Below are 21,504 nucleotides of genomic sequence, written 5' to 3'. Positions count from 1 at the left end.
AAGCTGCGCATTTTGATTTTGTGTTTTTATATGAATTCGTGCCACTTTGGGGAATGAATTTTCACAATAATTCCATCTGTGAGTCACACAGTGACATGATGTGTGGATATTTTGACCATGGGTTTTGTACACCTTCTGTGATGTGATGATTCAGGGGGTCTGCGGTCTGATTTGTTTCGCTTTTGGGGGTTCCTGATGTGAAAAGTCTGGGAACCAGTGCTCTCAAGAGCTCTCATAGGACCTAACACTTAGTATTGCTTTGGAAAAGCTTTTCTGTTTTAAGTTTCTTGCTAAGTTTAATGTAAAAAGAAAAGACCAGTCAGAGTCTACAGTCCTGCTCTGTGAAGCTTCACTGTGGTACTTTGAGCTAAATGCTAATATCAGCATGCTAATACGCTCACAGTGGCCATGCTGACATGCTGATGTTTAGCAGGCATAATGTTAACTGTGTTCCTTTCTTAGTGTAGTCATGCTAACCTTATTTGCACCAAAAGCAAACATGAAGTTCTGTGATAAATAAATAAATTTCATGTAAAATATCCAACATTTGCCGGGTGTCAGTCTGGAGCCAAGGTGATCGACTGAACTACCAGCCATTATAGCTGTTATTAAAGCCATGTTTCTGCACACAAACCACAGTGTTGTGCAGAAATGAATCATGTGGTGCTTCCCATCTAAAAACATTTTCTGAACTTAGAGATTTGCTTGGCCATTTGGATCCCTAAATGTTTAACAATCCTACTCTGTTTCTCAACAGACAATGAGAATGCCAAGTCCGAGGGGAAGCCTGGTCACCAATCAGAACGCAGCGAGGACCCGGAGACAGACAGCAAGCGTCACCAGCAGCCCGGTCAACCACATTGCTCCTCTGAACAGGAAATGAAGCGTCAGGAAGAAGGAGATAGCTCGAGTAACCCTGAGAGCCAGGAGAGTGATGACAGTCTGGAACCTTCAGATGGAGAGGTGGAGGAACAGGAGGAAGCGACAGGTGGAGGAGGAGGAGGAGGAGGTGGTGGTGGTGGTGGTGGTGGGGGCAGGCTGGGGAGGTTAGCAGGACTGGGAGGGTTAGGGGGACTGGGCGCCATCGGAGGACTGGGTAATCTGGGCGGGCTTCATATTAAAGTCGAGCACTATGGAGAAGGGGAAGAAGTACAGTTACACAACTCGCAAACTTCTTCATCAGAGGAGGAAGAAGAAGAGGAAGAAGAGGATGACGACGAAGAAGAAGATGGAAGCGTGCAAGACTGCGACAGTGCCAGTGTTGGAAGCAAGAACCAGAAGAGGCGAAAGAGGAGGAAAGTGCAGAAATGGGATGGGTCCCGGAGTAGAAGGCTCCGTCTCTCCTCGACTACGCCCAGCCCCGTTGCCATGGGAGATACCACACCACTAGTTGACCCCTCCCAGCCCACATCTGCTGGCTCCTCCCACCTCCTCAGTTCCTCTGGATCTCCGAACAGCACAGGGGCAACATCCTCTGTCCTGAAAATCAAGACCGAGATGGCAGAGCCAATCAACTTTGACAATGACAGCAGCATCTGGAACTACCCGCCCAACAGAGAGATTTCCAGAAACGAGTCCCCGTACAGCATGACCTCCAAGCCGGCTGCCACGGGGAGCCACGAGACCTTCCCCTCACCGCACGGAGGCTCTCTTCAGGTAGCTATTCCAGACTCTGTCCTCACCCCTCCTGGAACCGAGGGTGGAGGAGTGAGGAAGCCTCCTTACAATGGAAGCTCGGCCCCATCCTCCGCTTCCAGCGCTGCGAGTTTAGCTCCTCCCTCCAGCGCCTCCTCTGCCGACCCCCTTTCCCCGCCTCTTTCTGCATCTCCTCGGGACAAGCAACAAGGCACTCCCACCACCTCCTCTTCTTCTTCCTCTTCCTCATCCTCGTCATCCTCATCCACCTCTTCCTCCTCACTGCTGTACTCTGGTGATCTTGAGGCATTACAGCGTCTGCAGGCTGGTAATGTGGTGCTCCCATTGGTCCATCGGGTGACGGGGACTCTGGCCTCCACTAACACAACAGCTCCACGGGTCTACACCACCGGGACCATCAGGTATGCACCGGCAGACGTTACACTGGCCATGGCGCAAGGCAACCTCCTCCCCAATGCTGCCATGAACTTTGTCGAGAGCTCTGGGTTTGGCCTGGACCCTAAGACCCCCATGGAGATGCTCTACCACCACGTCCACAGGCTCAACATGTCTGCAGCAGCAGCAGCAGGCCCGTTTGTTGGATCTTCAGCTGCCACGGGCACAAACGGTGCACTGGGAGGCCAGATGCCCACCACAGCCAACGTTTTCACCACAGCGGAGGGACTTTTCTCGACATTACCGTTCCCAGTGTACAGCAACGGGATCCACACCACGCAGACAACTCTGGAAAGGAAGGAGGATTAACGCAAAACTTTGAAGACCGCATTACTGTGTTTCTGGATTCAACAACTGTGTCAAAGTAAAAGACTACTTACTCGCAAAGAAAAAAAAAAAGACAGACAATTTACTTGCTATCTTTTATCAACACAGCACTGTGTTTCCGAGAGGGGAGAAGGGACAGGAAGGGATGACAAATGTACTCTAGCACTTTGAATCTGAGCAACTGAGCTTGTGTAATAGACATGACCCTCAACATGTCCCCCTTTTCTATCTTTTTTCTCTCTCCTCCTCATCCTCTTTTCCTCCTCTCTCAGCTTCTCTCTTTGCTCCTGTTTCTTGCAAACAGCAACGTTTTTTTCTCTTGAACAAATGAACAAAAACAGACTATTCTTTACTGTAAAGAATTCCTTTTTTGCCTACAGAGAATTCGTATTGCCTAAGGACTCCGCTGGAGCCTGACGGGGATAATTTTTATTATTTGACTTGTTTCCCTTGCATCTTTATGAAGATGCTGATTGTGTGTATTTAAAGGAGGACGGCGCAGGGATTTGTAACGGACAGGAAACTCTCCGTGGCGCTCCTCCATATGTATCTTGATGTGATCAAGGCTTGAAAAGAAAGTTTTTAAACCGAGAGGCGGGAGCTCTGTTGCGCCCGACAAAGGTCTCAGAGATAATAATCTTTTGAAAAAAGGTTTTTGAGGACGTTTCTCGATTGAGGGAATAGTTTAGAGAATTAATGCTGTTTTTCTTTCGTTTCTTCCTTTTTTTATAAAATATTCTAGCTCAGATTTAACTTACGAATCAAGCATTAAGAAGAAAAACAAAAAAAGCAATTTCAGCCGGGTACTGACCTGTGAATTATCGAATGTTACTACTTCCTCTTTTATCCCAGGAGTTTACCTACAGGTCTCGCACCAAACATAACCTCCTCTACATCTGTTCCCATCTCAGTCTGTCGTTCTCTCTTTTACCTTTCGCTCAGCTCTTTAATCTTTTCGTCTACATTTCTACCTGTCAATCTACAGATTCATGGTGCTACCGACCGTCCAGTAACCCTGATTCAGCTGGCTGATGTGGGTGCTGTAAACGAACCCACAGCTCATTGACAGACTGATCGTTTTTTTGTTGTTTGTTTGTTTTGGAGGGGGAACAATTAGTTTATTTCTCGTCTGACCTTCAGGAAAGTCAGAATTGCGGTTAGAACCTCTAAATCAGCAACATCTCCATGTTTCCTATGCGTCCCTCCTCTGATTGGGCCATGAGGGGCAGCTCTGCAGGGCAACGTGGAGCTGAATGGTTGAATTTTAGGCTACATAGTGTTGTTTGTATTTTTTTGTATTTTCTAACTGAATCACTTTTAATTCTCAGTGAGACTGAGACTAATACACTAGTGTCACTAACTTGAAAAATGAATGTTGAAAACCTCGACCGGCTCCTGTTCGATCACGGTTTTGTTTGGTTTTGTACTACTACTGCTTTCTTTGTCTTCATTTTATTTCCTCCTCCTCCTCCTCCTCTTCGTCTTCTTCTTCCTAAACCAGAATCACCTCCACAAGATTTTCCTAAACAATCCACTTTCTTCCATCTCATTGCCGGACCCTGTGATAAAAACCACATATCAACAAGGAGATTGTAATAATAAGACATGCATTTTCAATCAATCTATCAAACAATCAATCCAATAACTACAAAAAAAAGAATATGAATTTTTTTGAGGAAGAGAAAAAAAAATCACATTCCTTTAACAATGTTGTCTTTGTCGTTTTTGTGTTTTTTCTTCCCCAGCCTCTGTTGCCAAAAAACAAACAAAAAAAAAAGAACAAAAAAAAAAACCAAAAAAGAAATCTCACAAGTTTGGTGTTTTTAAAAGCACTGTGATTCGCATTCATTTGTAATTTTGTTTTCTTCTACTCTTTTGGTAAAAAGAGAAAAAAAGATGAGAACAAGTAGTAATTAAAACGTTTAAAAAAAACTGTCACGACATCCATCCTTTTAAAGTTGACAGCCCCGTCTTTGCCATCCCGTCATCCTTATTACCCAGTGTGATTAAGCCGTAAAAACGTGTTACCGATGTGTTTAGTGTCACTGGCTGTCAAAAAGTCTTTCATGGCGACTTCTCTCTCTCTGTGTGTGTTGACTATATGCAGTATATACTGAGCTACTGTAGCTGTTTTTGTCCTTTGTCTTCTCTGTGCTCTCTCTAGTGTGGGGGAGGGGCGGGGGGCGGGGCTTGGAGGCCGGTGGGGCGGAGCCTGCGGGATGATTGACACTCCAAATGGGACGCTCCTCCTGTCTCTGCCGCCCCGTTTCTGTCTCCGTCTCCCTCTATCTGCAGTCTTAGTGAAACCAGTGGAGGTTTGTGGAATTTCGTGTTCGGTGGCCTTTGCAAAAAACAAAAAAGAGTTTGTAGAGTCCACCTTTTTTTTCGCTGCTTCCTTTTTGTCTTTGTAAAACCTCTTTATTTTTGTTTGGTTTTCTAATCCTTCTCTCTCTTTCTCTCTCTGCTATTGCTTTTTGCTGTTGTGTAGTCTTATACAAACCTCTTTATCTTGCTGTCCTTTCTCTCAGAGATGAAAAGATTCTTTAACTAGCTCAAAGGTTTATGGAGCCATGTTTTTGCCTGTAAGGAACTCTGGGAATTGTAGTTTCCAGCTCTTGCATACAAAGTATTGAATAACTAATAAATATTTGCCATATATAGATTTAAATTATGATGAGGAAAAGCCTAAAGTAGCATCATAGATGTAGTCCTGGAAAAACCGCAAAAGCCTCAGTTGTGAAACATTTCCCAGAGTTCCTTGGGGCTTCCTGTGTGCATTGGGTGTATTTCATTGGTTCCCACCAAACTTGTTGACTTCCTGCTTAAACTTCTCTCATGGGACAAACAAAGTTAAACAAGTGGTTCAAGGGGGGAAGAAAAAAATTTCAGGACACATAATAAAAAAAAAAAACGGTTTTAGAGATTTCTAAAGAAATTAAAAGAAGAAAAAAATATTTCGCACTATAAATCTATTTTTATAGGTGTTTTGGAAAACTGAACTGCATGTTTAGTAAGTTCGTCCGATGCGTTTCACGTGATCGATCCCTCGTCCTTCTTTATTTTGTTCTGTTTTGTTGTTTGTTTGTTTTTTCTGGTCCAGCAGTTTTTGTGTTTCTATTTAGTTTGGTTGTTTGTTTGTTTTAAGTCTGTCGAGCCCAAACGGGGACGTGATGGAGGCCTGTTGGAAGAACAAAGTCCAGTCGGTACTGTGAAACCCACCCGGGCCTCCAGCCCCCCTTCACATCAGGAAAATCAATCTGTGGCGTCTGTGCTTTCTGTGAAGAATCAAAGTGTTGTTACTGCGACTAACGTGTCAAACAATGAAAAGGTGATGAAATTTCACAATGAATTGATTTATTTTTGTGTTCAATAAGAGGAATGTGATTGGGGCCGCTCGACCTGTCGACTGATTGGTGATTGGTCCTGTGGTTGAATGTTGAATTCAGTCGTTTCAGGAGCATTTTGTTTCTGCGCTCCTCTGGATTTTAGCATTTTCTACTTTTGGTGGTTCAGCGTGAAAGCGGGGGCGGAGCTCAAATAAATGGCACAGCCTCATTTGGTAAAGAAAATGGGATGGGGGGGCACATAACTCAGAAGAAACCAGGAAATACACCCACATGTAACAAAAACCAAACAGCCGGTCCAAGCTGTTTCAATGTTTTTTCTGTGTTTTATGTCGAAAAATGAAACTTTGCTGGTGATTTTAAGAACGTAAAAACCTTAATCACAGCTGCTGTCAAAAATACATAGTGTTTAAAAATTACAAATATTGAAAAATCACTTCATTTACCTGTGAAGAAACTGTGTCTGTGTTTTTAACTATTTCTTGTACAATTATACAGATTCTTTTATGAGGAACTTGGTGCCAAGTAGCTGAAATACGGGAGAGAGGGAATCTCTTATTATCAATGTTAACAGTGTTATAAAATTCTAAATACAAACAAATTAAAATATTAAAAAAGAGAAAACTATGGTACATTTCTATTTTTTGTTTTGATTTCTTTTCCTCGCAGAAGAGGGAAAAACACATGACTAACTGATGCTAACTTTGAGTGCCTGGCTTATTTTTTATTATTATTATTATTATTATTATTATTATTATTTTTATTTTTGAAAGACATCTTTTTGAGTTCATTTACCATGAATAATGCTGCAAATCCGAAAATGTACATACTTCATTTTTATAGCAGTTGTTCCTTTCTAAGTTTACTAGGTTCTCATCCGTTCAGAGGAACATGTCACATACATGGTTGTCTTTCTGTAACCCGGTTTTGACCATCTTACAGGTGCCATATTCATAATAAAAATTTCTCTCGAATTTCTTACCAGATTGCATCATTTCTTCTGTTTGACACATTCATCCCGCCTCTCGCCAAAATATTATAATCGCTGCTACATCCGAGTGAGTCCTGCTTTCTCCCTCTTTTCTCCCCTGCGAGGCGTTCAAACAAAGCTGCTGGAGAAACCGTCACACCTTCAGACTGCCAGTCAGGTAGGTGGACACGTCACCTGACATACTGGTCACTGGGAAAACACTGTTGTGGTGACGGGTGGGGGCGTCCCGATCAGCCATCTTGGGTTTGCTTCTTGAGTCTCACTGCTGGTGAAATCAGGTCTTTATGGGGTCTTAGTAGAGGCACTTTATTCCACCACCTGCCCACCAGGAGGCGCCTTCAGCACTCTGGAGAACCTCGAATTGCCTCACCTTGGTTATGAAACAGAGGAACTAAAACGACTTCAAACCAGGTGAGAAGAGTCGTGAAGATGAGGAAGAGGAGACGTCTCTCCACAGCAAACAATCTGCCGATTGATTTCTCTATCACTACGATCAAGTCAGGAGGACAACAGCAAAGCCTAACTTTGTTTTTTAATAAACAACAACAAATAAGCAGTCCTCCTCACTAATATCAGTCGATTACTTCCTTGCTTTATGCACGCTGCGTTTGTCGAAGTACCTTCAGTCAGCTGTGGGACTCTGAGAGTCGATGGACTGTTTTCAGATCATTTACTTGATAAGTTTGGTGTAAAAATGTCACTAATGAGGCTCACTTGCCCTCCGGCAGCACAGCTTCTGGATCAGGCCATATTCCTCTTTCTTTGAGCGCTGAAGACAGGAGGGTATTCATTTGGCTCTTTTTGCAAAGTCAGTCCTTCCACCTTTAATGTGATTATAATCCAAAAATGCTGTCTGTCCAAAGACTTTTTATTCAGAAATGGGCCTTCTGCATATTTAGTGTTTAATGTAAGCGTGATGTATTAGCACTCGTGTTGCAGTGAAAGCCGGATCAGACTGGCGCAGGACTTTGGTCCACACGTCTCCTCAGTCTGAATGGAAAACAAGAAGCTGACCTGCTGCCACAGCGTCTGCAGGAGAAATCAGCTCACACAAAAGCCGAATAATGAGGAGAGCTAAAGTGGCCTTTCAGCCCGGTTATTCCACTCAGAATCGCAGCAGTTCATGAAGCAGAGATGAAATCTAGTGAGGAGGATCAATGTGGACACTTTGTCCGTCTTTGTCTGTTTGTTGAGGCTGTTAAAGTTGAAATGTACTCGAATCTTAACGATTCAAAGTGGTGACTGTGATGCTGTGTTGGATCAATCGACAGCTACTGATTCATGAAGCCTGTTTTCATCCGTCTCTTGGCCCCCTCGTCTCACTTTTATTACCTTCCTCTCCCTCCCTGTGCCGCCCCTCCTCCCCCTCCTCCCCCTCCATGCAGTAATAAGAGCAGAGAGGTCAGTCAGTTGACCCTCTGAGGCCGACCAGCCAACTTTAAATATTTCACACTATTTTAAATGAGTGCACATGAATCATAGATCACAGGCAGCACTGCTGTGTGTGTGTGTGTGTGTGTGTGTGTGTGAGCTCCAACCTGAAGCTCCTTCTAATAACCTCTGGCTGTCCGTCTCGGTGAGGAGGCCTGATGTGGAATTTAGATCTGCTGGCGTCAGTCGTTCACCGGAGGCGTAACGAGCGGCCTTTCATCATCAGCGTGATGGATGGGTGATGAAACAAAGCGTTAGAGATGAAAACTCGCACGTTTTTCTCCATCCGGGGCCGATCCTACTAATTCCCAACATGCACCAGAAGCCAAAACATCACAAAAATCTGTCCAAGTATTTTGGAGACACGCCGTCGCTTCTGGAGACACGATGTGACGTTTAAGTTCCGGAAGAAAAACGAGTGCTGTGATGTTCCTGTGAGCGGCCTGAGCAGCTGGGCGGCCCAGACGCCGCACAAAGCATAAACCTTCATGATACACAGGAAGCGCGTTTGTGTGCTGCTCAGAGAACACCTGTTTGGACCAGTCCACAGGTAAACAGGCTAACTGGTGACAGGTGAGAGGATCCTGACAGGATGGGCTGAGGTTCACCACCAGCATGTTACTCTGAGCAGCACACACACATGAGCAAATGATCACAGCATTAATATTGTGACCTTCTGCTGGTGGCTGCTGGTGGAGGAGGTGAAGCTCGTCCCGCGTGCTGTCGGCCTCACTGTGAGCGTGCTGGTGCGTTCAGGGGAGCTGTGAGCTCCTCAGCAGCAGCACTAATGAGCGTCAGGCTGAATGTTCATCCTGTCAGTCTGAACAAATTGGTTTTGATGAACGCGTCTGGTTTTGAAGAACCCTCGACACGGTCAGGTGACTGACCTGTCAGAACAGACCGAGGTGAGGCTCGTGTACATGAAATCAGCTATCTGCAATGCTGAGGACTTTACTTCTGTGTTTTAACACACACACACCTGAACAGTGTGTCCTGTTCATTCAGGGTCGGCCGTGGACGCACCAGGTGTGCTTCAGCAGGTCGTAGAAGGAAAAGGTGAAGGTAAACCTGGACGTCCCTCACAGCAGTAACTGAGAAATGAACTTCCTGTTTGTCTTTGTGTATTCTCTGTGTTTACGGTGAACATTCTCATGTCGTTTGTCTGCTCTGCTCGTGTGGTGTGCAGGTACTGCAGCGCAGTGGACACTGTGCTGCCACCAAAGTGGAGCTGCAGTGACACCCAGAGGACAAACACTGAAACTACAGTTGAGTTCAGACCACAGCTGGACTCCATGTTCACTGAGAATCAGAATCAGAATCAGACTCGTCTTTATTGCCATGTAAGTGAAGAGGTTTCACATTACTAGGACGAGTAACATACAATAACAGAATAAAATAAAATAGAATAAAGTAAAACAAGTCAAATAAATATGCTTCTGGAGGCAGTACAAAAGTGAAGTAGTACAGTACACAAAACATTTTACCAGGTTTTGTTTCGTTCACATTTTGTCTCAGAGCTCAACAGCTTCTTCAAATGTTCTTCTGATTTGACTTTGACTTGATATCAAATTCTTTGTGCAGTGATGAAATGTCCAAATGTAAATGTACATTTATTCAAGTAATGTAGAGCAGGCCCAGTCCAAACTCTTTAGTTTGATCTTAAGTACTTGTACTTTACTTCAGTATTTCAATATTCTACTTTATGCTTCTACTGCATTACAGTTCAGAGGTAAATACTGCACTTTTTATTCCATTACATTTCGCTCTAACTTTAGTTACTTCACAGATTTAGTCCGAAAAACTTTACTGATCACTATAACAATACTGTAATATACTTCATTCTTAAATATGACATTCTGCGTGATGTATTAGTACTTTAATGTACTTTTACTTTTGGTACTTAAAGTGTATTTGTACTTTACAGTACAGTAGAAGTACAAAGCTACATAAAAAGACTGAAGTACTTGAGTAAACGGAAATGTTACCTTCCACCACTGCAGTACCAGGAGTACTTTTCTTACCACTGAGACACACAGTGTGTGCAGAGTTCACAGTGCAGTAAATCCTGTATTCATACTTTGATGTAACAGTTTATTTCTTTCAGTTTTTTTACTGAAGACACCAAACCTTCAGTACTGTGAGCCACACAGTACTGTGTGTACTCTGTACTGTACTGTACTGTAGAGTCAGCACAGGTGGAAGAAGTACTCAGATGTAACAACACCACAGTGTGTAACTTTCACTCTCTTACAGGTAAAAGTCTTGTATTTAAATTTAAACAAAGTAAAAAAAAAGTATTAGCATCAAAATATAATTAAAGTATCAACATAAAGTAAAATAAAATATATATAAATATAAATATTCATAAATATTGATCATGTACATGTGGCTAAAGTTATTGAATAAATGTAGTGGAGAAAAAAGAGCTTTTGCTTCTGAATAGTAGTGTAGTTTCAGTGTAAAGTGGTAGAAAATTGTACTAGTAAAAGTAAAGTAAGTAAAATTAAGTACTCCAGAAACTCAAAGGCAGTTGGATAAAAATACTCTTTCAGATGATTTAACTCAATCACTTCCTGTACTTTATTTTGAGGTAACTGTAGTTTGTTTGAGTACCTACTTTTTCATGCTTCCTCTGTACTACATTTCAGCTGTTTCACTTCACTGCGCGTTTCTGTCTGCTGTTTGTTATTATGTTATATTTTACATAAAAACATGAGATCCTTTGTTTAAGCCTGAAGGAAACTTTTGGTACTTTAACCACACTTTTGTGCTTTTACTGGATTCTGACGGCTGTCACTTGTGATGCAGTATCTGTACTGCGTGAAAACAAACGTCTGTGTGTATTTTAATCAGTCATCTCTTCATTGTGTGGAACAAAAACACTAACAAATCGACTCGATGAATTTTTATTTCCCAAACAGGAACAGGAACAACAACATCAACGCATTGGAATGTGAGTTTACTGTCAGAACACAAGGGCTCACAAATAACAAATACTCAAACTGAGACGACGGGCGAGTTCGGCGTGTTTAACTCCGCCCATCTGCTGCTCACAGCAGGACAAAACAAACTCACACCAGTCCAGAATAATGAAAATAATCAGTGATTATTTTTCTTTTTGCAGGGTGAAGTGAGCAAAGCAGCAGGCTGAGAAACAGAAAAGTCCATCAGGTAGGAAACAGCTGCTACGGAAGCCCAGTTGTGTTTGTTTTCATTTGCACTTTGACAGCTCAGAGCAAATTCATCCTCAGCAGTTTCCTGCCTGCGGATCAATGAGTGAAAACACAAGCGCTCACATAATAAGATCATCACTCAGCGTCTTTCAGATTCAGTTCAGCCTTTAAAGCAAATTATGTGATTACTCATTTTGTCTTTTATCAAAGCTAAAGTCTGATCAGCTTTATTCTTGTGAAGCACTGCATTTGTTCGGGGCTAACGTTAGCGCAGGGCTAAGAGCTGACTCTGGGGTAACTGAGCTCCTTTGCACACACACAGTGTTAGCCCGATGTTCACGCGAGCCACCGCTGGATGGTTCACGCTGGACATGTGACTACTCAAGTTAACTTTAGCCCCGTGTTTAGTTGATTTTCAGGGGTTAACCCCACAAACTCAGGGCTAACTCAAGGCCAACAAGTTCCATGCTTAAGTCAGGGATAGCCCACTGGAAGGTGTCAGCGTGGAAGCTTTTTGTAGCCTGTGACTAAGAGGGTTTGAAGGCTTCTCATGCTGCACTTAGCCCAGAGCTAAAACCTCTTAGCTCCAAGATGCTCCGTGTTCCCAGTCTTTATGCTAAGCTAGGCTAACAACATCCTTCAACTCTGTATCTAAAGCCCCTGAAAACTTGGCTTCAAACCTTAAGTATTTTTTCAGTAATGTCACCTATTCGAAGGAGGAAGGTGTAACCAAACTCCTGACAGGTAAAGGTGAGCGCATGTAAAAGTTTCCGGGGCCTTTGACACACAGACATCACATTGATATTATCAATATTTTGTGGCTGAGCTTAAAAAGAGCAAATATTTCCCCAAAACATCCAGATGAGACTCTTTCATTCCTGACTGAACAGAAAGAAGAACCACCTCCATCTGATTCAGGATCCTGGTTTTTGGTGGAACTGGTGTGAAAACCATGTGACAGTTTACAAAGCATTCAGACACTCACGTATCAAACAAGCGCTTCTCTGTTGATCCTACTTGGCCATCTTGTGATTTGGTTCATATTTCAGATAACAAACATTGATGGCCATGCAAAAAACGTGAACTTTGTCCACAACAGTCCCGCGGGTTTGAAACCGGATGGACGTTTTTCAGATAATTTAAATTTGAACTTTGTTCCTAATCCTAAACATCATCAGGAGCTCTGCCCACTTGATTTATTTAGACATTGTTTACTTGTAAACAGTTTTATAGTGGTCCCCCCAAACACACAACGCTGCTGTGAGTCTTCCAAAGAACACAACGGCTTCGCACCACAAGGTGCATAACGTCTCTCTGTCTGTACACCTCAAGGACCCCCTCCCCTCCTCCTCCTCCTCCTCCTCCTACCCCCCACCCAACCCCAGAATGAAGTGTGCTGAAGGCGAAGCGTAAAGGTGCAGTCCACTGTTTTCCTTCGTCCCAGCTGGGCTCTCAGTAGTCAGCAGAGAGTATTGTACAGTCAGGTAAAGCAGGAAAAGTCCTGAACTCGTCATTCGTCAGGTTGCAGCAGCGCTCGCGGCGAGCTGGAGTGTCGACTCCTCCACAGTCACGGCGCTTTTTTTTTTTTTGTCCTTTTAGCTTTTCCAGAAGCCTTGAGAGTCAGGAGGAATCCTGCCGTCCTCTGCTGCGGATCAGGCTGTCAAACACCAGGTGGCGTTTCCTCCCAATCAGCTGGAGCTGCTGCCCTGCTGCTGAGCTGCAACAGACGAGACGCCAACATCACAACTCAAGTTCAGCTTGGACTAATAAAAGAAGTCTTCCTGTGGAGGTCGGAAACGTGCGGCTGCATGGCAGCTTCAGATTATGGATCTGTTGCAGGTAACACGACGATGAACGCTATCGGCGAGTGGCGAGCGCTTAGCTGCGTTGAATGAAAAAACAGAGTCTCCCATCTCTGTGGCTCTCTGACAACATCCGTCAGATCCAGGTCAGATCCAGGTCAGATCCAGGTCAGATCCAGGTCAGATCCAGGTCAGATCCAGGTCAGATCCATAATCTGAACTCATCAAGCAGCCACACGTTTCTGACCTCCACATGAAGACCATGTGGTGGTCAGACAGTTCCTGCCTGTACTGTGAGTGAGCCAGAGCACAACGGCGCCCCCTCCTGGACCCCGCAGTGCCCTCACACACTGAGCCTTACAAATGGCTGCTACATGGACATTCATACATAATAATGATCAGTTCAATAACCGACTGGTGTTTCTGCTGCCATCTAGAGAGGGAGGCGACTCGACTAATCACACACGTCACTCGTATGGTCTACACCTGCTGCATCTGCAAAATGTCATGTGCTAACTTGACACCATATAAACTGGATTTTGATCCATTTCCGTGTTAGCTCCTCCTTCCATTTTGTGTGAACGTACCTGTCAGGTCTCTGAAGCGTCTCTTGGCCTCAGCTCTCTCCTCAGAGTCAAAATACCAAACTGTGATGGCGTACCTGAAACACAGACAACAACGAACGCTGACGTCTGAGTGCAGATTGTGGATTCTTGGTGAGCTCTGAGACTTCAGAGCTGTGTGTGTGTGTGTGTGTGTGAGTGTGTGAGTGTGTGTGTGTGTGTTCTAAGCAATGAAAATAATCCACTTGCAATAAACTTCCTAAACACTGTGTGCTGCCTCTTTATTTGTTTTAATGCAACTGTGCAGGGACAGAAGGACCCGACTTTAACGTTATTACAGAGTAACACCAGCAGGCGCCGCCATCGACCTGTCATCAGTGAAAAGGAACCACTGGCAGGTTCAGTCTGTCATAAACAGGATTTGGACGTAGAGTCCACAGGTTTTAAACACAGCCCTCACTTCCTGTTGTGTTCACACAGGTGACTCATGTAAACACACTTCAGACCGTCAGAAAACATGACAACTTTGCACGTTAACTGATGAACTCCTGACATTTGATTTGTTGTTGAATATGAACACTTATTAAAACCTTCATGTCGTATTTTAAATGCAGCAAAGTTTTCCTTGCAGCATGCGGCATGTTGCTACGGTGACGTAGTGTTGACACAGAATGGAATAAAACATTACAATGATGTGGTGACTACTGAGGTTGTGGATTGATTGATTGATTGATTGATTGATTGGTTGGTCACCTGGTGGAGTAGGAGGGCTGCACCTCATGTGGGTTTCTGCGGTCGGACCAGAATAAGAGCAGCCTGTCGAACAGCGGCTTGATGTCAGCCACGTAGGACTTCCCCTCAGGAAAGATCCGCAGGACGCCGCCGTGCTCCTGATCAACAACAACACAAAGATCAGCTGGCTGTGACATCACACAAGACGAGTGCAGCTGCTGACGACATCACAACTCAGCAGAACTTCTTATCTTTCAGCAGTGTGACAAGTGCGGGCGAATGTGTTTCACAACGAGATCGGAGCGGCTGATCGCCATCACAGGTCCCTGAACGCACCTTGGGCTTCCAGTTCTTGTTGAGGTAGTAGATGCAGGTGATGCAGCGCCCGTCGCAGTTGGGGTTGTCCACGTGTTTGACGTAACCGGCCCCGTTTCCTGGGTAACACGCCACCATGGCCTAAACACACACACAGACAGACAGAACGTGTGTGTGACGACGCCTCAGAAACACACGTGCAGCCGCAGTTTACAGTTTGACACACGAGACATATTTCATAAACATATAATGAAACAAACAACCTGAAACTCCTTCAAAATGATTGAGGTACGTCAGTATTTTCTGCTTCTCTCACTTGTTACTTCACTCCAACTGTCTGACAGCTTCACAGTCATCTGATCTGAGGTCAGGCACAGCAGGACGGCTTCCCAGGGGACACGTTACTGCACTGCTCTGAAGACTTTCAGTGCATTTTAAATGTACATACTTATACTCAGCGTTTCCAATGCAGGACTTCTACTTGTGACAGATATTTGTACTTCAGTGTCTAAGCACTTGCAGTACTTGTCTTTTATTAAAACCTCATTTCATTCTGAGAAAGAGGAAGTCAAAGTGCAGACAGAAAACGAAGGACACTGAGTGGAGCAACATGTTTCTGTGAAAACCTCAAATAACCTTCACAATAAAAGCTCACGTGTCTGCAATCAATTATGTTGACAGCCATGATTACAGAAACTTCCTGTGTGTTCGCCAATACGTCCTGTGGACATCAGTGCTGACGGCTTCAGCTGCACACACACACACACATTCATGTTCGGTCCACGTGTGTGTGTGTTTGTCTAGTCTACATCTGAGCCACACACACATTCATGTTCGGTCCACGTGTGTGTGTGTATTTGTCTAGTCTACATCTGAGCCACACACACCTTCATGTTTGGTCCCCACATATGCATATATGTGTGAATGTGTGTGTGTTTGTGAGTAGACATGTTCACGTTTGGGGGTGTGTGTGTGTGTGTGTATTTGTCTAGTCTACATCTGAGCCACACACACCTTCATGTTTGGTCCCCACATATGCATATATGTGTGAATGTGTGTGTGTTTGTGAGTAGACATGTTCACGTTTGGGGGTGTGTGTGTTTGTCTAGTCTACATCTGAGCCACACACACCTTCATGTTTGGTCCTCACGTATGCATATATGTGTGAATGTGTGTGTGTTTGTGAGTAGACATGTTCACGTTTGGGTGTGTGTGTGTGTGTGTGTTTGTCTTGTCTACATCTGAGCCACACACACCTTCATGTTTGGTCCTCACGTATGCATATATGTGTGAATGTGTGTGTTTGTCAGTACACACGTTCATGTTTCGGTGTTTGTGTGTGTGTGTGTGTGTGTGTGTGTGTTTGTCTTGTCTACATTTGAGCCACAAACACCTTCATGTTTGGTCCCTGCATGTGCATATGTGTGTGCACGTGTGTGTGTTTGTGAGTACACACGTTCATGCTTGGTCCCTGCATGTGTGTGTGTGTGTGTGTGTGAGCGAGCTGCTGCAGTGATAAAAGCAGTTGAAGCCTTAATGACCAACAGACCGGACATGTGGTTCTGACATCAGAGTTTAGCCCCGCCCACTGCCTGCTCAGTGTCACGGTGACAGAAAATGATTTTAACTCCTGGCTCTAAACCCTGAAAACTTCACAATGTGGAGGAATAATTCAAGTTCTTGTTTGGCAGAAAGGACGGGGTTTTCCTTCTGACCTGAGGCTCAGGTATGAACAGCCATCATTCTTTAAACTGACTGCATGTGGCAGAAGGAGTGTTTCAGGAGTGTCACAACATCAGAGAATCAGAGTTTAATCCAGATTCTTTCACAACATCATTTCTAACAATTAGATCCTAAAAGTCAGAAGAACAATCACATTCATCTCCACAGAGCCTGCAGAGGTTCCAGAAGTCCCATCAACCTGTCTCAGTCCAAGTCCAACTTTCAATCTGTGGATTTGTTTCACTATTTAGAGACACTTGAAGCATTTTATTTTATATTTCTAAGTGTACATATTTATAAGAACAAATGAGTGGGAACTAAAAATCCTTCTGCCATCTTTATATCAGTAAGAAACAGGAAGTCTTTTGTGAGATGGAAGACGAAGGCTTGTAGGTGTTTGTTTCTTTTACCAGTCTGACTTGGAGTCAATCATGTTGTTAAGAGGAAGAAAATCTGAACTTTACTATAAAAAAAATGTTTTTTTTGCAGGACTCTCAAAATGAAGCCAATAAACACAAAATGGATTGGAAAAGAATGATCTAAACACTTAAATCTGTGCGAAACGCCACCTGACTGCTGTCTTTGACGGCAGAAACCTCAAACAGAAAGGACAGACTGACCTGATGATCACACACACATCTCATCTCGTGCTTTTATTGTGACGCACGTACATACAGGATGTCGCTGATAAATGGCCAAACATGACTTTAAAGACTCAAATCTGCACCACACACGAAACATGAACGACTTTATTGCCGGCGGCAGCCGCGTCACCGCTGACGTCCTGTTTCTCTTTCCAGCTTCTCACTGCGTGCGAGAACCTGCACACACACCTCTTCCTTTACCATCGTCAGTGCACACACCCCTTTATACAGGAAGGTCACGGTCTAGATTAACCCTCATCAAACACACGGGTCCCTGAACGCAACATCAACAACAACACACCTTTAGTGACCCGACTGACGTCAGCGTCTGTGTTTACAAACGCATTGCGTGCAACCACACCAACGCCGCGCCCCCTCCCACTCCTCTGAACGTGACGGGGGAGGGGTGGGGGAGCCGAGCCCCCGTTAGCGTGCGTGCGAGGGACTCCGGATCTGCACGTAGGTCGGGTCTCCTCTGCTGCCAATGACGACAAACCAGCAGTGTTGATAAAGAGAGGCTGACCTGCTACGAAACCACAGGCGGCCCGAGCCGAGAGGAAGCAGGCAAATCACACAAGACTGTTTACACGCCACGCCGAGGCACGTACACACACACACACAGCAGCAGCATCATCATCAGCTGCTACGGAGTGAAAATATGTGGAGGGACACACGAGGGCTCAGCAGAGAGGAAATGAGACCGTGTGGAAAAAAGGACTGAAAACAAAACGCCTCAGCGAGCTGTTTTCAGTTTATCTTATCTGCTCAGAGCGAAGGAAGGAGGGATTGTGGGAGTGCAGGGAGGCCTGAGCAGCCGTCTGGCAGCTTTCCAGCCTGCTGACGCTTTAATGGCAGAGCTACGTGTGGAGCGTGAGGCTGCAGTCTGTTTGCAGCTCCGCCTCGATCCACTTCAGCAGCCTGCACTGCGTTCGTCCACCTCAGCACGGCGCCGCCAAACGGACGCCACAACACGGCCTATCGCTATCATTGATTAGAGCCCGGCTGGTTATTCGTTGGTCCAAAGCGGTGGTGAAGAGAACCTTCAGTGTCATCTCCATCACCGCTGCCGATTACGTCTCCGATTAATCAGAACAGAACTTTACTACAAGTCTGAAAGTGTCTGATATCAAATGTACCTAAAACTAAGTTTTTAAAACTGTTCTTGTACAAACGTTCTGGCACAGCTTCTGTACAACTTTTTCAACTGAACATGAAAAAACAAAGTCAAGAATCGTTAAAGTTAGTGTTGGTGTTTCAGTACCAGAAAAGAAAAAAGTGTGTGTGTGTGTGTGTGTGCGTGAGCGTGTGTGTGCGTGTGAGTGTGTGTGTGTGAGCGTGTGTGTGTGTATTCCTATTGAAACAGTGTCGACCTGCTTGCTTAAGAAGTTCCATCTGATAACACACACAGACACATGTGATAAGAGCCTATTGTACACTGCAGCACGTGAGGACGAGACAGACGTGTGTGTGTGTGTGTGTGTGTGTGTGTGTGTAGTGAGGATACTGTAAATCAGTTTAGGGGGAAGGGTGAGCGAGCGAGTGTGTGCTGAGGAGGAGTGAGGGAGTGAATAATAGGAACAGTGACTGAGTGTGTACGTGAGAATGTTCACTGCTGCATCGACACACGAACAGGAGTGTGTGTGTGTGTGTGAGTGTGTGTGTGTGTGAGATGGTTTGATCCCGTATCTCACGTCGTCTTTGTGTTAATTTCAACACGTCATCAGATGAAACTTTTCCTACAGAGAATTCGAGACTGAAACCAAAAGGCAAACTGCTGAGCCAATACCACACAGTTTAAATCAACACCAATCAATCAAGAAAAGGATTAATCTCTGTTTTACGTGTTACTCTGAGACTCCCTGTCATAACAGCTCATGCCTGCTGTATGAAGGGCTGACATGCTGAAGGCATGTGAACATGTGAGGACAGGCCCAATTATCAGGCTTTAACAAACTGCTGAGCTTTTGTTGGTTGGACTTGTCATTAGAAGGTCATGAAGGGTTATGAAGCCAGTCTGACGACAGGGACCAAAGCAGCTCAGTGACGTACAGACAGACAGACAGACAGACAGACAGACAGACAGACAGACTCGCCTGCCGCTGACGTGACTGCTAGCTGCTGTTGAGACCAGGCCAACAACACTTATTTGACGCTAACGGTAGCATTTTGGTTAATTTTGTCGGTTTGGCACCAAAACAGATCATATCAGATCATGGATTTGGGTGCTCGCCGTAGCATCGATTAGCATCGTCTAGTGAGATAACGGACTTCTGCTTCCTGTCTTTGATGGAATATTTATGGAAGAATCATCACCATCACCCATAAATCTTCATACAACCAAACACTTCATAAACTAAACAATGTGGTGTTAGCCCCGCGTAGCAACAAAAAAACTATCTGAGCTCTTCCATTCAGCAGCTCCTGTCAGCTGAGCGAAAGTTACAGAAAATAAGAGCAAAAATAACAAAATTGTGGAAACACAAAATGCTAAATATGAGGTAAATAAAGTCTTTAATGCAATAACAAGAATTAGTTTAATAACTGACAAGCATTTCGAGGGGAGCAAAGTTTAAATGATTAGTTGACTTATCCCACACATCCTCAGTACTGATTGGAGTCTGCAGTAGCCAATAGCGTTGAATGTGAGTTACGTCTGTCTGACATGCAGCCAGCGGTCCTAACGACGCAGCTACGGGGGCAATGACGTTCATGAAAATGCAAGCTAACATTAGCATAACATCTTGCAGGGCTGAAAAGTTGGCTTATGACACGCTGTAATGTAGCTGCAAGCATGAGTTTTATTATGTTGTCATTATTATCTTCATTCACTCATGTTAAACACATTATGAAGCATGAGAGTCTCCTCACAATGGCATTATAGTGTGTTATAAACCATGCATGAAGGCTGTGACTGCAGCTTTCGTGTTCACACGGGTCGACATACTGTGAAAATCTCTGCTTAATTTCCTGCATGTATTTTACAGGAGTGTCCGCCCACTCTGCATTTCCTGTGGCCTACACGCCATCAACACATCTCCTGTATGATTAACTACACGCCGCAGCAGCAGAGGACACCCACGGGACCTGAACTGGTCCTTCCTGTAGTGTGTTCTGGTTTCTGAAGCCCTGGCTCCTGGCCCAGAGACTCTTCAGTGGCGCCTCAGCATAATACAACAGAAAAGACGACCTGGAGGAAGTTCAGAAATCTGCGGCTCAGTAAGACACGTCCAACAAAGACGTGTGCAGACCCTCGCTGCTCGCCGACTGGACGTCTCTTACCCTGAGCATGAGACGAGGTGTCGGGGCTCTGAATAACAAACGATGAGCGACAGGATGTGAACCCCCTGGATCAGGTATAAACCCACCTCCACAGGTTGCTCTGCTCGAACCTCTGCACGCCTCTGGCTGACTGAAAGCTCCAATCAGGGCTGGGTGGGTGTGTGCAGGCTCCTGTTGCTGCACCTTTAAAATCACACCTTCATGTTGTGTTTTCTGTCCACTGACGCGACACCCTGCAGGACTTTGTCAAAGTTCAGTCAAAGTCTGTGCTGTTAAAACCTCCGGACCCCTTAACGTCAGCATGATCATGAATGTGCTGTCTGAATGAGGAAACAAACGTGTAGCTTAAGCATGACGTAGAGCTGCTACAATCAGCTGATTAGTCAGTCAGGCGGAGACAAAAGACTGGAAACCCGATTTTTCTTTTGGCTTAACTATTAGTTGTGAATATATTTGTCAGTTAATCGATGATGTGACTGTCTGTGACTATTTGAGGAATGATTGATTAAAACCTTGAAGGATTAAACTCCTGCACTGACAGCTCGTTAAACATAAAAACTGTTTTGTCCACTTGTTCTGTCCCATTCGGATGCTGATCATTTGTATCGATCTGTGTACTGATCTCTGAACCTGAACTCTCTTTACCTTGGACCTCTCCCGGATCGTCTTGCTCCCGAGCCGCCTGGCGCACATGGAAATCAGTTTATCGATCAGGTTGAGCAGGAAGCTGATCGCCTCGCAGCCGCGTTCCGTCCCGCTCACCCAGGCGATCTTATCCCCGCGGATGCTCCTCCGGTGGACACCCGGGACGGAGCCGGCCAGCCGCCCGTCCTGCAGCGCCCCGGAGCGGTGCATCTCCCTCACCTGATCCAACACGGCGCTGCCGGCCAGCTCCCCGAGGAGTCCGTCCACATAGCAGAAGCCGTGAGACAGCAGGGCCGGGACGACCCGCTCCAGCGCCAAACGCTCCAAGTCCGTGTCCGATACGTGCTCGATGAACGGCATTTTAACGTCTGTGGTGGTCGTGGACTAAAGTCAGACTGAGACACCGACACCGACAGTGTCAGAGTTCTTCTAGAGACAAACTGTT

General features: G+C 44.9%; 2 protein-coding genes across 2 annotated transcripts in view; one reads left to right on the top strand and one right to left on the bottom strand.

The window, feature by feature from the left end:
• The window catches only part of LOC124072110 (neuronal PAS domain-containing protein 3), a 209,946-nt gene extending 207,456 nt beyond the window's left edge, over nt 1-2,490 (top strand). Inside the window, exon 13 of the mRNA XM_046413292.1 lies at nt 758-2,490. Coding sequence (XP_046269248.1) covers nt 758-2,400 — 1,643 coding nt within the window. The 3' untranslated portion in view covers nt 2,401-2,490. The remainder of the gene's footprint in view (nt 1-757) is intronic.
• An 8,584-nt stretch (nt 2,491-11,074) lies between these two features.
• On the bottom strand, nt 11,075-21,471 carry LOC124071550 (prolyl hydroxylase EGLN3-like). Its single transcript, XM_046412174.1, has 5 exons — nt 21,060-21,471; nt 14,791-14,910; nt 14,476-14,612; nt 13,747-13,820; nt 11,075-13,074 (listed from the first exon to the last, which is right to left on the bottom strand). Exons 1-5 carry the CDS (start codon nt 21,417-21,419, stop codon nt 13,046-13,048), a joined length of 720 nt encoding a protein of 239 aa, XP_046268130.1. The 5' UTR covers nt 21,420-21,471; the 3' UTR covers nt 11,075-13,045.
• Nucleotides 21,472-21,504: the final 33 nt, after the last annotated feature.

The sequence above is a fragment of the Scatophagus argus genome, chromosome 15 (genome assembly GCF_020382885.2).
Source record: "Scatophagus argus isolate fScaArg1 chromosome 15, fScaArg1.pri, whole genome shotgun sequence".
Taxonomy (NCBI): domain Eukaryota; kingdom Metazoa; phylum Chordata; class Actinopteri; family Scatophagidae; genus Scatophagus; species Scatophagus argus.
This window is presented reverse-complemented; position numbering and strand designations above follow the sequence as displayed.

Coding starts and splice junctions, on each gene's coding strand:
- LOC124071550 (XM_046412174.1), bottom strand. CDS start 21,419: ATGCCGTTCATCGAGCACGTATCGGACACGGACTTGGAGCGTTTGGCG. Junction 14,911..21,059: donor CGATCCGGGAGAGGTCCAAG/GTAAAGAGAGTT, acceptor GTGTGTGTTTAG/GCCATGGTGGCGTGTTACCC. Junction 14,613..14,790: donor ACAAGAACTGGAAGCCCAAG/GTGCGTTCAGGG, acceptor GTTGTTGATCAG/GAGCACGGCGGCGTCCTGCG.